Here is a 14,805-nt window from a genome sequence, read left to right on the forward strand (position 1 = left end):
TGTACCACTGTTTTGTATACTTTGCTTTTCAGCTTATTTGGTATTCTTCTGTCATACACCACACCTGACACTCTGCGCCAGTTGTTTGCATCCCCTCTGATTCTAGCTTTGATGTCCTCATTCAGACATCCCGTCTCCTCAACCACCCCTCCCAGTTACCTGAAGCTGTTAAGCTGTTCCACTATTTTCCCCTCTATCGCAATTCTCAGTTTCTTATGATTTTCCCCATTTGCTGCCATTACCACCATCTTATCAGTTTCATCCCATGTGCCTTCAGTTTTTCATGCCTTTCCACTATCTTTTGCTGAAGTTCTTGCTCAGAGTCTGCCTGTAATGCTACATTGTCTACATACATTAACTTTGTTGACCCACCCCCTCTGACCTGTTTGCTAATGCAGTCCATCATTAGTATGAACAGCAGTGGGCTCAGAGCTGAACCCTGATGTACTTCCACTCTCACTGGGATCCCCCCTCCGTGAGACTGAACATTTTTTGTACTTGAGTCATTGGGTCCTTGTACATAGCTTGCACTAATTCTAGCAATGTTTCTGGGACTTTGAACTGTCACAGGACTTCCCAAATCAGCTTTCTTTGGACCTTGTCATAGGCTTTCTCCAACTCCAGGAATGCCCAGTTAAGCTCTTTCCTTATCTCTAACTTCTTCTCAACTATCTAGCTCACTGCAAACATCAGGTTGTTGTGCTGCATCCAGATCTGAATCTGAACTTCTCATTTACCATCTTACTTTCTACTACTCTGTATATTTATTTATCAATCATCCTCTCCAGAACTTTCATGAAATGTGATGAGTTTCATAACTCTGTGCTGCTCACAGTTGTGAATGTCCCCTTTGTTCTTGAACACTGTGGCACTAGTATGTTTATTCGCTAGTCATCTGGGATACTCCTTTCTCTCCATACTGCTATGAGTACCTTCAGGAGCCATTTCTCCCCTGTATCACTCAGCATCTTTATCATATCTGTAGTTAATTCATGTGAGCTTGCTGCTTTCCCTGACTTCATTTTCCTTAGTGCTGTTCTTACTTCTATGGTGGGCTCTTCCTCTTCTCTCATCATAGGCCGTGTGTGGGGCAGTATGGCTTCTGTGGGGTTTTCTTCATTCAGAAGCTGCTGGAAGTACTCCTTCCATCTGCCTTTGATGTCCTGTGGACTGGTCAATAGGCTGTTGCTGGTATCCCTAATGAAGGGTGTCTGACTATCTTCTTTATCTTTCTGTCTTTGCCTTGCAATCCAGTATAGTTTCTTTGTGCCATCTACTGAGTCACTTTCCAGAAGCTAGTAGAGTGCCTCTGATTCCTTGCTCTTTGCTATTGTAACTCCTTTCTTAGCCTCTTTGTTAGACAACCAGTACTCCCTCCTAGCCTGGTCTGACTTTTCTCTCACCCAATTTTTCCTACACTTCTTTCTTTTGATGACTTCCTAGACCAGCTTTCCTTATGTACCTTATCTCCATACCTAGCTTGGCCACATATCTGGCCTGTAGTCCTCAGATATGCTGTTTTGAGGTACTGCTGTTCTTCTTCAACTGCATCAATTTCCTGTCCTTCTTGAGGTGTTAGAGCCCTAAGCTATTCATTGAACTGCTCTGTTTTCTTTCCAGTCAACTTCCCGGTCTTCAACCTAGTTTCTGTTGACCTTAGAACCTTCTCTGACCAGTTGTTTATACAGTGGTCCAACTGTTTCACTGGTGATGACTTTGCAAATGCTGATTCTACCCCAGTGCTCTTTCCTTACTAGGAGGAAGCCTATCTGACTTGCAATCTGGCCACTCTTGTATGTGGTCTTGTGAGTATATTTCTTTCTGAACCATGTCTTAGCTACTAGCTAGTTATTTGACAGGCCAAAGTCTAGATTGGCCTCTCCTCCTTTATTGCTGTTGCCCCAAACATGTGGACCCTGTGGACCCTGGCAATTCTCATATCCTGTTATGTCTGTCCTGATATGTGTAGTCAAGTCACCCATTATCAACATCAATTTAAATTGTCTGGCTTTATTTAGTAGGTCCTGAAACTGCTGTCCAAATGCACTCTTTTCCTCACTATCATGACCTTGGTTTGGGGCATAGCTGAGATTATGAATACTGCCATATCATTAGGGTGGAGTCTGATTGCCATGAATCTGTCACTAATTCTAATAACATCCCTCACTGCCTTCTGAAACCTCTCCTTCACCACAATTCATTTCCTTCTCCTGAGTAGTAGACTCTGGATCCCAAGCCAAGAGATTTTGCTACATTGCTCTTTTAACTTTATCTTGTCTCCTGGATACATAGGACGTCCTGCCTTTCCCTTACCATCTTGTCATCCTCTTCCAAGCTGCATCCTGTCAGTGAACCTACATTGAGTGTAACAATTCCTAGTTCATATTTGCAGGTTGATTGGTTTTATGTCCAGCTTTCAGTCAACAGACCTATCCCAGTTAACCCAAGCTGAGCAACTGGATACCAACCATCCAGTAGCTTATTGACTCAGAGCTGATGGGCTTTATGTTGGGCACACACTGGCCAATAGGGGCACATTCACCCCTCTCACTGCTAGCATTGATCCCTGGCATAAGTCAGAGTAGGCCAGGTACTCAACCCATTTATCCTGGCAAATACTCACTCCCATTTGGCAACATTGTTTAACATGACTGAAATACCTATTGCCATATTTTACACTGTTGAGTGACTAGCCTGTCATGATGTGCAGTCTGTGATCTGTGTTTATCTATCCTGAGGATACTGCACACCACAGTAGATGCCCAAAGTAGTTGGTCTATACAACTCTTCCCCCTGTAGGGTACCATGTAGAGTTTGTGTTGCTCCATTCTTTGGTGAGTTTGAGATGTAAACACTCAGCATGTTTTTTGTAGGTGGGAGGAACCCTAAAGAGACACAGGGAGAACATGCAAACTCCAAACAGGAATTGGCTGGAGGTCAGGATTGAACCTTATACCTTGTGCATAGGTGGTACAGACCTTAACCACTATGCCAAATATTTGCTACAGTAAGATGTTTTTACAAAGGAACTTGGATTTCAATATGATTCCTAAAGGTTTAATGAATGCTAAATGTCCAGCTTTTCAGTTTCTGAGTGATGGATTAAAGTGTTACTTAATCTTGATGCTTACAAACATAATAAAATGTTGAATGAGATTCAGTGTCCGGAATTTGAACTGGAAAGTGATCTTCAGGATGATTTTTTGCAAAACAATCTGAAATAGAGCATAAATATAAAAATTTGAGACAATCATAACAGAAAGAAAAAGAGAATATTAACTAGGGGTCAACAAGATTTTGATAATAATAAACTGTTTTCTTGGCACAGGGAAATTAAACCACATGGTTATGTGATTTAAAGGAGAAATCGGATTCAACAGCTATAGTATTGCCAATATCAGGAAGCTTGTTCAGCAGAGAAAGATACACAGCATCCAGTAATGTCTGAAGATAGCTTAAGGGATTTGATTCCAGTAAATGGTAAAAGTAGAGGTAGCTCAATGATAGCACGTGGTGTGACTAGGGGTCAACATGCACATAGAGGAAGGTGATAGCAATCTGCAACATGGACACTGAAGCTATCAGACTTTGTATTTGATGAAGTTACTTTTACTTTAAGTAAGGGATTACATTTTGTGCCAATGACTTTAACTTCTTGGGACCTTATACGAACAGTTATTTCTACTCTGTAGGAAGTTGAAACTGAAGTGTTGGCTTAATGATTCAGCAGCACAGAACAGGTGGATTAGCTTGGACAGTTTTATGACTGCTGAGGAATCGCTATCTTCAGACTTGGACATACATGATGCTTCCTTATATTGTTTTGATGACGAAAGGTTTGCTGAAACTTATGATGTTGTTACTCTGGGAAAAAGGTATCAGTGTTTAAAATTGCCTTCCTTAGAAAGGGTGAACAAGTTTATTCCACCAGTATTAAATCATGATGCCAATATTTTTAAAGCTACATGTAAAAGTGAATTGTTTAAGGAGTTGAAAAAGCACTGCAAGATGATAAGGATTTTAATTTAAGTAAAACAGAAAGACCAGCTTTAAAAAAAACTTGTAAAACATGTTATTGTATGTAAATCTGACAAAAGAGGCAATGCGGTAATTGTGAATCTGTTTGATTATGATGCAATGTGTAAAATGCTATTAAATGCTGGTAATAATTATGTTAAATTGAGAAGATCCTAGTTGAAACATTTCAACATGGTTTGTTTGACTTGCCACACAGGAGAATGGCATTGTTTTTTTTTCTCTGATTTGGATCTATAAGAGTTGTTTGTTAGACATCCTTTAGACCATATTTTTTATTACTTCCTTAAAGTGCACAAAGACCACTGGTGTTTACCTGGTAATCTATTTTTTGGGGGGTAGGGGGATATTTAGCGAATATAGGGCAGTTGTTGAATTTTTTTAAGTAATATGTGTAGATAACTGATTCTTATGTTAAGAATACTAGTGATGTTGTGGAGAAAGTAAAATTAATTTGATGGGGGAAAGGTTATTATTGGATTAGTATAGATGTGAAAGATCTTTATATTTAGCATTCACATACGTATAGTTTGAAGTCAGTTTCTTATTTTTTGGTTGAAGGTCCTTATGCTTCTTTTGTGCTGTCTTTATTATATTTTTGTTTAACCGATAATGTTTTTAGGTATGGTGATGATTGTTTTTTGCAGAAGTGAGGTAAAGCTATGGGAGCTCCATCTGCTTCCACTTATGTGAATATTATGATGTCTCTTTTGAGAGGAAGTGATGATTAATGATTTCAGAATGATGTTATACACATTATATAGATGACTTACTTTTTTGTCAAAGGGAGAACAGGAGTTTGTGTTTGATTTTGTGAATAGATTAAGTTGTAATGGGTCAGGTTTAATGTTTATTTCTCAAGTATGTGGTAATGCAGTGGACTTTTTTGACTTTACTGTTACCGTTGAAGTTAATGAGTTAATTTATACCAAATTATTTCACAAAGGTACTTCTGCTAATAGTTTTTGATGTGAAAAGTGTGCATCTAAGATATTCAATTAATGCCTTACCCATTAGTGAGCTTGCAAGAATAAGTAGAAATACCACAAATTCTAATTACATAAATTTAGCATTTTTGGATTTAGAGAATGGATTGCTTGAGAGTGGTTATGGTTGGAATGTAATTGATAGGGCTAAGGTTAGCAGTTTGGGATTACAAGCTTGATGGGGAGGTAGAGTGACATATGGGAGCTGGACTGCAAGAGCTAGGCCAGGTTTACGGGAAATTCTGATAAATTTTATTATGTGGTTAAATACACCACATTTATTGGTAATTTTATTAAGACCATCAAGTGTAATTAGGATAGTGCCTGTATTCCTGAGTTTGCCATATAAGAGGTCCCTTAATTTAGGGGAATCATTATCAAGTAAAATTTCAATAACTAAGTCTTTCTTGGGTGCTTGGGGTATGTACCATTGTGGTAGATGTAATGTGCAAAATTATATTAATTACTAGGGAGGTTGGAACTAATGGCAAATTGTTTACATTAAAATAACTATTTAACTGCTATAGCTATACGGTAGTTTCTGTTGTTAGTTGCACATGTTCTATTACTGTTAGTAGATGGTACACTGAACAGACAAAAAGGAAAGTCACAGCATGGTAAAGGGTTACACGGTGGTGAAATTAACAAATTGAAATATTTACTTTTACCTACAGTTAATCCTTTAAGGGATGAGGGTAATATCCCATGTTAAATAAAAAACAAAATTAATTTTGAAAATTAGTGCATTATTTTCTGGGGGTTTAAATAATGAATTTGATTGGTATAGCTTGTTGTGCTGAAATGGATTTTATCTTAGCGTGTTTCTTCTCTGCTCCCCTTTAGAATTTCATGAGCTGTATGATTGATTAACTATGTTGAATTAGGTTTAGTTCATTGTTTGTTTGATGATTGACAGGGCATATAAATATGGCGGATGTAATATAACAAATTTATTTGTCTCCCCATGAAGGTATTCGCTAGGGAGTTTTTGTTGCTTCTTGCTTTCTTTGTTGTGTGCATTTATTCTTCTGCTATCGTGTTGTTTGTTTATAATATCATATACAGTAAGCTTAATGTACTCTTAGCTACTCTCTTTTGTTGTGTGACTTGTCTTCAAATCCATTTAACATATCTGCATCTTTTATATTTATCAGTTCGTCTACCTTATCATTCTGCTCTTGAACTGCCATTTATGTGAAGAAAAGACCTGTTAGTAGTCATGTGACACATACTTCATGCAAGTGACATAACATTTTATTTTGTTTAGTAAATTTAAGAAAAAGAAAAACCTTCTGGATTCCACTCAAAGTGCAAATGTAAAATTCCCCTATCATGTGCTAGCTTTGTATAGACAAGAGTTATTGTTAACCATTATGCTTCAGAAGTACTTTTTGTTTTTGTGACTGTTTGTTCCCACTGCCTGCTGACCACCTCTGTCGGTCAATTAACCCATTTGTTCCCAACTAAGGAAAAAGATGACCAAGGGGGTCATCATCCAGGCAGCCATCAGGGGTGGTTTGATCCTTATTTTATTTTACCCCATCTCTACCACATGCACCATTACACTATTCCCTGCATGGTGCTGGGAGAGATGAGCAATGGGCTGTCTGAGAAGGACATACTCCCTCATTTCCACAAGGGGGGGACATTGTCTTCAGGCAGCCCTCTACCCTCACTTCCAGCCTGACTCCTCCAATGCCAGGACAGCTAATTGAATCCCAATCATCTCGGTTGCAGTCAGGGCCCTATCCCTCTGTGGCAGGAAAACAGGTTTAAGCTTCAGAAATACTTTAATACATATTTTATGATATATACAGGTTGGAAGTCTAACAGCTTTGTCTTTTTCAATTCTTAAAATCTTTTCAGGCAGCAGTTCTATGCCCACCTGTAAAATACCAGTGTAGAATGTAAAATTCAAACTAGCAGAGGAAATATAGCAAACAATAATATGCACTCAAGTCCTCTCATAAACCATGTTATTGCAGACATTGTATTTTATATTTCTTACAAGATTTTATTACAGACATTAAGATATGCATTTTATAGTTCTTATACGATTTTATTGCAGATGTTAAAATATATATTTTATAGTTTTTACAAGATTTTATTGCAGACATTAAAATATGTATTTTATATTTCTTACAAGAAAAATTAGGAAATGGTTAAACAAAACAGCCATGTTTAATATAATATTAATAAAGCTCTTTTCATACCTGCAGTAATTCACAATGCTTACGAAGTCTCCTGGTATAATCATGCACAAAGCTAGAAATGCTTTAATAATCAACGGAGGGAATGGAGTGAGGCGTTGCACATGCACCATGGAAAAAATATCAGGCTGAAAAAACAACATAGCATCAATGTTTAACAAGGAGAAACAGACCAGTGATCATGTACTGAACTATTACAATCACATTGTTCATTCCTACAGCTAAAACATTAGTAGATTACTTAATTCACAGCATAAAATGATTTCTTTAGTTATTTTTCACTGTTTAGCCACTTGTGTAAGATTGAAAATATTTTCTGCATTTGTACATAGTTTAAATATTCACTTTCTTTTAGACACCAGCCCAGACTTCTTAATGTTGCCCTCAGTTCTGGATAATATTTCAACAGAGTATACAAAGAGTTTCATTCATGTCTTATAACTGATCCTAAGAGAGTGGTTTGACAGTGAATGGATTCAGGGATGTACAACAGCTGCCCCATACAGACATAACAGCACTAATAAGAGTAGTAGGTAATTTAAACAAAGCTTGCATGAATCCTTATTAGAAACTCTGTGCAGAAAGGAGCCCACCTTAATCTGGTGTGCCACAGACTGAATATTTTTTATATGCTGCATTCTTTCCTATATTCCCAGAAAAAAGAACTTCTAACAAAACCATCACATGCCATGATTCTGTAAAAATTCCCAGAGAAAGCAAATTAATATGGGTCATGTTTCTTTGTCTTTCTTCATTTCAAACTAAGGAATAAACTCTACTCCAACTTTACCGTATCCCTCAAAAAAGATTCTTTTCTAGAAAAATTGAATATTTATTACATATATTTCTATTCCTAAAAGACTTATGCGTACAAAACCTCATGACAAGTGTGCTTAGTTGTGCAGCAGACAGATTAAGAGAATAACAAAATCAGCTAGCTATTTTGTTCTGCCTTTCAAACCAAGCTCAGAGCGCAACCACTAAACTAACCTAGTCCACATTCTAGCACAAATCCTATAACTGGCACCTGGATAAGTGTTTTCTTCCCTGATCTCTCTTATTCTTTGCTTGTGGGCTCTTTTTCTTCTACTGTACCTTTTAGTATCAATAAAAAAATGTACTGGACTTCAGTTACCTAATGCATTATGTTAGCTTACTGTTATACTGACCTGTGTTGAAGTGTTTATATATATATATATATATATATATATATATATATATATATATATATATAGTTATATTATAAATGCTGTTGTTGCTGTCTCTATGCAGATCAATGTTATAAGCAATGACTAAAAAGGAATTGTGTCCATAATGCAGTTGTATCTGTATGAAGCTTTTCTATCTAGGCCATCAATGAAAAAATGAAAGTGCATTCATTACAGTATGAATTTTCTGAACAGAAAATATAAACACATGTATAACTTCTTAAAAAGTTTACAGCCAAGGAGGCAATTGAGACACTGTAACATCACCCAGTGCTGGTGGTAGAATAACAATGTCTCTCATTAAGTTTTTGCCATTGTCCATCCACTTATCCAGACTGGGTGAAATGGTTGCTAGGGAAGTACTTGGTGTATATGGACAGCTTATTCCAAAAAATATTCTCTACATACCAGGAGACAGTGACGCTAGATTTACCAATGGAAACTATGCTGCATTTTGTGGCACTGAAGGTAAGCCCATGATTAACACACCACACATTAGTTTGGTCTAGATGTTGCTGGAGAAATGAGTATCAGAATGGGATTTGATAACTGCACAAAGGTTTGAAATCGTCAGCACACTTCACTAGCCATAGTCTACAGATATCAGCTTTTATGACAGAGAAGTATATGCCTAAAAGGAGAGGCTTAGGACAGTGACCTATGGAAAACTGCTGCTGATGCTTGTCTGTCTAGAGCAAACACTCCCCTCCTTAATGGCATGAGTTCTGTTAGAGTACCAAACCATGAACAGACTGGAGATAAAACAAAACCGTTTATTAACTGAGTGCTTTCACCTTTATAGGATTCATCAGAGTCATGCTTAAATCACTGATTACGTTAATTTATATGGTCACCCCCATATGTAACTTCCTAGTCAGTGAGATAATAATCCTATTGACAATCCAAAGAAAAATAAAAAACAAGCAACTCAAATTGGCAAATGGATTTCCAAGGAATAGCCAACAAGAGAGGGAGGGGGAGGGGAAAAATTAGGTATTAACTGTGTCTTTTAACAATTCATGTATCAATGTTTCAAATGATACGTTTGATGATGTTCCTAATGCTTTTTGAATATTTCTCATGACAGCTGTGATAATGACAATGTTAATACTTTGAGTGATATGTTTTTCAATGCTTTTTCACATGCATTTTGCAATGTTTCCACTAGTGGATTACTTAATCAAGCATCAGACAAAAGTGACACACTAGGGGCCCCTGTTACAATGGGGAGCATTACTACCAGCCAGGGTTTTGCTATTTTTAACTTGAGTGATTTACAGGTGAAGAATACACATTTTGAGCTATTGAAGAAGGGGTTCAGTTTTGCCCCTCATTACAGACTTGATGTGACAAATGTGTTAGTAAATCTAAAATTATTTATCAGACAACTTAATTTGAGAATATTTTATTTCTGGTCAGGAAAGGTTGAAGGACACTACGGTGCCTTTGTTGAAATGAAGTAGCACCTTTAATCCCCCTTGTAACCCATTGGTGAATACCTTTGAGAGATTATATGAAAGTGAAGTCAGGAAGATATGTAGTTCTGGATGAAACCCCCCTGACAATCTCTCTAGTGACAAAAGGGCATGCCTAAAAGAGTTGATCAATAATAAAGACTATAGGTTAATGAAACCTGATAAGGGGGGAGGGGTTGTTATAATTTCTCATTTGGACTATGTATGTAAAATGTATGACATTCTTAATGATGCAGGAACTTATGAAAGGGTTTTGAGGAATGAAATCAGCAGACCCTAAAGCAAAATTGATATGTACCTTCTGGATGCTCCCCTTGTTGGCACAATTACGAAGGATGAATTTGATTTCTTTACCAATGAAATCCTCATTATACCAGCTATATTCGGTATACCTAAAATGCACAAAGATCCACACAACCTCCCTTTCAGACCAATTGTGGCAGCTAGAACATCGAAAACAGAGCCTTTGGCTGCTTATGTCGACTATTATTCCAAAAATGTACTGGAGGGATATAGGCACATCCTTAAGGACTCTTGGCATTGCCTGGAAGTGTTAAGGGGTGTGAATAAGGAGAACAATTATCTTTTTCTCACCATTGATGTCATCAATTTATTTTCTGTAATACCACATGAGGAAGGATTAGAATTATACCATCAAAGCCTTAAGGAGGCTGGGACCCTTAGTGATGACAAGGTTAATTTGTTGGTTGAGATGATGGACATCATTCTGAAAAATAATTTCCTCTATTTTGAAGGGAAGTTTTTTTCAACAGACCACAGGAGTGGTTATGGTTGCCAAATGTGCCCCTGTTTTCATCAATTTGGTCTTGACTGAATGGGAGAAAAGTTATGTATTCTCCTCCCCCTATTGGGCAAAAGTTGTTGTGTTTTTAAGGTTCCTGGATGACATCCTTATTTTGTGGGCAGGCAATGAGCATGAAGCCAAGGAATTTGTAGATTTTTTGAACACTACAACACAATATTTGAGATTTACCTTTAAATTACATGCAACAAAAATAAATTTTTTGGATATCCAATTGGACAAGGAAAAGGGTGGCTTGCAATCTACTATCTTTAGAAAAGAGACCTTTTCTAATACACTTTTGCACTTTGATAGCTGTCACTCTATACATCAAAAATGAAGTGTTGTCAAGGGCCAGATGGTCAGGATTTCACGATCAGTGATGACTCATTATAACTTCAGGAAATGGACAACCCCATAGGGATGTTTAAGACCAGGCGCTACCCCACATGTTTCCTTTCTAGGATAATGAAGGAAGTTAACAGAGGAAGGGTGACAAAATTTACACTGATTTTAAATATGATGGAGGGGGTAGTGAATGACACGAGGCAGACGTCCTTTGGAAGTGATGTTATGGTAACGCAGTGCAACCACTTAACACCCCAGTTGTTAATGAAATTTTGTGCTATTTGGGAAAGTGTCTTCGACACCAACCTCAAGAATAAGCTAGGAAGCAAACCCAAGTTTGCCTATAGTAAGGGGCATAACATCAAAGAATTGTTGGAAATACAGGGCAGGACACTGGACAAATTGTACAGGTCCCGGATGAGTAAATGTGGGGCCTGTAACTGGTGTAAATTTATCAATGATGGACCATATGTTGAGATTGCTGGCTACTACAGGAACCTACAATCTCCAGGATGATGCAATTGTAACACTGATATGGTAGTGTATGTTGCAACCTGCACTACATGTTCAGGATTTTACATGGGTAAAACCACGAGGAGAATGAGGGATAGGATTTCTGAGCATACTAGAGATATTAGGAACAGGAAGTCAACTAGTGCCCTGTATGTGCATAGCATTAACTGCAGCAATTTTAAAAGGTTCATATTTTTTGTTATTGATCGAGTTTGCACCAATCAGTGAGGGGGGGGCCCCCAAGATGGACGCCGAAATTAAGGAAACCAAATGGCAGTTAAGACTGAATGCCAGGGTTGAGCTGGGATTGAATGCCAATATTTTTATTTCTTCTATTTTTAAGTGTAGAAGGAAAGAGTGTTAGATATGATAGCATTAGAAATGACCACATAATAATAGAAATATGTGGAATAATGTTATGTGGAGTTAGGGAATTTTTATGGTTTGCACCAATTTTTTTTGCACTCAGTGTTTTGGATTAGATGTTTTTATATATTGTATACTCTATATCGATGTCTCAATTTGATACTGGTATTTTTAGTGATTTGTTTATATTGATGTTTCATTTTTTTTTTTATTTTTCTTTGGATTGTCACTAGGATTATTATCTCACTGACTAGGAAATTATGTATGGAGTTGGCCATATAAATTAACATAATCAGTGATTTAAGCATGACTCTGATGAAGCCTATGAAGGTGAAAGCACTCAGTCATGCTCTGGTGAGACTACTTTGTTAATAAACGGTTCCATTTTATCTCCGTTCTGTTCGTGGATTGTTTTTTATTATTTATTTTTGTTTTTTATAGGTTTTTTTATCTGTTAGAGTACCAATTACCTATCCTGCTCCTCTAGAATGTGTTCTATAGCCTTGCAAATAATTCTGATTTGTCTAATAAGTCTGTAATTCTCAGTGTCAGTAGAGGGACCACATTTATGCAAGGATACCACAACAGTTGTTTTCCATACCTTGGAAATGTAACCAATGGAGAGACTTAGGTTAAAGAGTTGATGGAAGGGCTGTCCTAGATGGGAATTAATGCTTCTCAACAAACATCCTGGAATACTTGCAGGACTTATGTAACAGATATTTTTTTTTAATTTTAGAAAGTGTCAAAATGACATGGTTCAATGTTATTTTGGGAAGGGAGGTGTGAGGAGGAATAGGGGACAGATGTGAGGATGAGTGGAGTGAAACTGGAAGAGAATTTGTCTCCAAGAATTTTAGCAATGTCCATGAAGCCTGTTGGTACAGAGGGCAGCATGCATTGTATTTGCTAACAGCTCAAGTTTGGGAATGGATTTGGACTTCTAGTAGCACTGACCAGGAGAAAAGTATGAAGTGGACAATGGCCAGCTCCCTGATGTCTGGGTGACTCGTAGTGGAAACCAGGAGCCTTGCATGTCAGCTCAGGTTTTATATAAAGGGTTGTGAGGAAGTCCTGATGTCAATACACCAGCTAAGGGCAACTCACTGGCTTTCACAAATACAACTGCTCCCAGGTTCTACATTTGCTTTCTCTCTTTAAATTCTTCACTCCTTGAGCCTACCAAAGAGCACTGTTTAGGTTGACTTCCTGAGGAATCAGACTGGGAGGGCACCTGGCTAAGGGTCACAGCTGGTGTACCCAGAAAAGGAGCAATTGGTGGATTCAGGAGCAGGCAAGACTAGAAGATGAAAACAGCCTGAGACTGTATAGGGTTAGCAAGCGATCTGGGAGGGAGTTAGAAAATAAAAAAAAAATTTGCAATGTCCTTGATGTCAGAGAAAATAGTCAAGTTTGTTACAGAATTATTGGGTATGACTATGCTTTCTAATATAGCTGAAGAAGGACTTAAGAAGCAGTTGCAATCCTAACTGCATTGCTAGCCATGCATTTTCTAATGCTACTTTTCAGAACTTACTTATCAGTTTTAAATGCCTTTTATAATGATGAGGTGAACATTTTTTTAGAAATGCCCATGATCTTTTTCTTTTTCTTATACAGTTTGTTGAAGTGGGAGTTCTACCCTGTGGGTTTAGCTTTAAATCTGCTATTATGCTTAAATCAGACTGGTACAGATGCCTAATATAGCTATCCAAGAGCAAATAAAATTCATAGGATTAGGCAGCAGCCTCAGATAAAAGATTCCTAGAGAGCTATACATTTTGTGATTATTAATAAAATCAATAAGTAGTAAGTAATTGGTTTTGAAGTAATCCCTTAATGCAGAGGAGTTATTAGATGCTGCATAGTAGGTTTTGCGGGAAAAATAAATAACAAGATGGTTATATTTTACTAGGTTGTGCACAGTAAGAGATGTGATGTATTTGTAAGGAACATTTGTGAGGACAATATGAAAAAGGTTAACACCTCTGGTGGTTAGAGGGATAGTGTAGTCACATGTTATGGCATTTATAAAGTCCAGAAATCTCTGGGCACACTTGCCTTTGGTAGTATATGTTTGCCAGTTTACACCTGGATAGCCAAAGTCACCCATAAGAAAGATTTCTGGTTCAATAATTAACTCTTCTAGCTGATTAATGTATTCTGCTTGTTTTGAAGGTGTCACAGATGGGGGTTTATAATTGTCTGTAATGTTGTAATTAATATTATTGAGTGCAACTAGGGTACAGACTAGTTGTAGATTTGTATCATGTATGGTCTGCTGGCAGGCAATGGGGGGGGGGGTTACAAATAAATGAATAAATAAATACTCTTTTTCAGCTGCTGGTGGATCTGTATGCATGACAGGCATTGTAGCCTGCAATAGTGGGGGTGCTAACCCTGCACTTAAACCAGGTTTCTGTAATTACACAAATGCCAATGTCTTTTAAGAGGAAGGAAGGCCCACAGTTCAGAGATTTTGTTATGTAGGCTTTAGGCATTTAGCAGTGCTACCTTGATGTTATCTGGACTGGAATTTGACATGATGAGATGCAGTGGCGGTTGGTGACTTCAAATCAAAGGGGGGCTGCAGGAGACAGCTGAATGAGTAGGGCCAATGGGAAGGGGTGTGGCCAACCAGAAAGGGGCAGAACTATACTCAAAACCACAAAAATTGGGATAAGAAAAAAATATTTCAATGCATTGGCTACATGACAGCTTACTTAATATCTAGATGGAAACAAAAAGGTTGTGAGGCATGAAAAAATATTTTTTTTAAATACATTACTGGAATGCCAGTCAAAATCATGTATAAAAAAACAAGCAGCACTCCACTCAAACCACTTCTCCTTGCACTGCAGT

The 14,805-nt window shown here is 37.5% G+C and overlaps 1 protein-coding gene across 1 annotated transcript in view; it reads right to left on the reverse strand.

Moving 5' to 3' along the window:
* LOC122798550 (b(0,+)-type amino acid transporter 1-like) overlaps nt 1-14,805 on the reverse strand; it is a 605,707-nt gene that overhangs the window by 238,021 nt on the left and 352,881 nt on the right. The window contains exon 4 of the mRNA XM_044067606.1: nt 7,235-7,359. Coding sequence (XP_043923541.1) covers nt 7,235-7,359 — 125 coding nt within the window. The remainder of the gene's footprint in view (nt 1-7,234; nt 7,360-14,805) is intronic.

Source organism: Protopterus annectens, chromosome 1.part0 (assembly GCF_019279795.1).
Source record: "Protopterus annectens isolate FY-2018-M chromosome 1.part0, PAN1.0, whole genome shotgun sequence".
NCBI lineage: Eukaryota > Metazoa > Chordata > Ceratodontiformes > Protopteridae > Protopterus > Protopterus annectens.